Source organism: Chelonus insularis, unplaced genomic scaffold (assembly GCF_013357705.1).
Source record: "Chelonus insularis isolate UGA/USDA-ARS -01 unplaced genomic scaffold, ASM1335770v1 contig_397_pilon, whole genome shotgun sequence".
Taxonomy (NCBI): Eukaryota; Metazoa; Arthropoda; class Insecta; order Hymenoptera; family Braconidae; genus Chelonus; species Chelonus insularis.
This window is the reverse complement of record NW_023276552.1, coordinates 1,329,604-1,330,770: the sequence shown is the minus strand read 5'-3', so window position 1 is coordinate 1,330,770 and position 1,167 is coordinate 1,329,604. Positions and strand designations below refer to the sequence as shown.

Below are 1,167 nucleotides of genomic sequence, written 5' to 3'. Positions count from 1 at the left end.
GTGTGGTAATTGTTCTAGTAAGAAAAAAAATGTTGAAGAGTAAAGTTTGTTGTGTCCTTGCTCTAGCTTTAATCGACTCTCTATGTAAGTACAAATTTATCATGTTAATTTATTATTCATTGGTTAATCAAATCTTTTGATTTAAATTATTCATACCAGTTGTTCATTGATTGTAGGGGTCCAAGCATTACCATCTTTTGCATCTTTGGACGAGTATGCTATTCATAATGGTGGAAGATTTAGAACTCTGGAATGTCCAGAAAATGAATTTTTAAATCACGAAGGAAAGGCTTGTGAACCTACTTGTGAAGACATATTTCGTCCTGATGTATGTGAAGAAGTGAGTATCAAAAGTCAATTATTATTGCATTAAGGTCATTTATTCTGAAATTAATTGTAATAAATCAACTTTCATAACTGCAGAAAAAAGTCATCGCTTGTGAATGTAATGATGGATATGTAAGAAATGCTACAGGTGCATGCATCAGACCTGAAAGATGTTTTCATCAGCTACCTCCAAAAAGTAAGAACACTTTGTCTGCATCAAGACATTATAGACAGAGTGGAGTGCTGATTGAAGTTTTTGAACCAAGTGCAACTGAGCATCATGATAATGATACAGAAATTGAAAGTCAACTTACAGAAGGTGAAGCTTATGATTTAGAAGATTTTGAAAATGTTGATGCTGTTCGAAGTGAACTGGAATTTGATCCAGGACTTCTGGAACATTTATCTGATAGTCATAATGCATATCATAGAAAACATATAACAGAACATCAACCAGATCAAAGTGAACAAGACGATGAACGTGAAGCTCAGATAAAAAGATTTTATGAAGAATTATTTGGAGAAGGTTATACTCCTGATGATAGTGATGAAAAGGATAATAATAATGTTGGGCTAATAAATATTGACGATTGGTTTCCTACAATATTCAAATAAAAATATTATCATTAAATGAAAATAAATTGTAACTTATCAATGTAATAAAAAAAAATATTAGAATTAAATATGCTTCGATTACTATTATTCTTAATAAAACTTTGAAATTCAATCAAATTTTTCTCGCCTCAAAAATAAATCATCAGCCATTTTATTCAATCAAAAAAGTTGCAAAACTTTTTCTCCATAACAATGAGCCAATATTCTATGATTGATGAGAATCAA

At 30.3% G+C, this 1,167-nt stretch overlaps 1 protein-coding gene across 1 annotated transcript; it reads left to right on the top strand.

The window, feature by feature from the left end:
* Positions 1-942, top strand: LOC118067847 (uncharacterized). The gene is made up of 3 exons (XM_035084828.1): positions 1-84; positions 177-340; positions 424-942. The coding sequence occupies exons 1-3, from the start codon at positions 30-32 to the stop codon at positions 940-942; spliced, it is 738 nt and encodes a 245-aa protein (XP_034940719.1). The 5' UTR covers positions 1-29.
* The last annotated feature ends 225 nt before the right edge of the window (positions 943-1,167 follow it).

What these genes read in the sequence shown, in the direction of transcription:
- LOC118067847 (XM_035084828.1), top strand. Translation starts at nt 30, where the DNA reads ATGTTGAAGAGTAAAGTTTGTTGTGTCCTTGCTCTAGCTTTAATCGAC. An exon ending in AGCTTTAATCGACTCTCTAT is followed by an intron (nt 85 to 176) that starts GTAAGTACAAAT and finishes CATTGATTGTAG; the next exon opens with GGGTCCAAGCATTACCATCT. An exon ending in GTCCTGATGTATGTGAAGAA is followed by an intron (nt 341 to 423) that starts GTGAGTATCAAA and finishes TCATAACTGCAG; the next exon opens with AAAAAAGTCATCGCTTGTGA.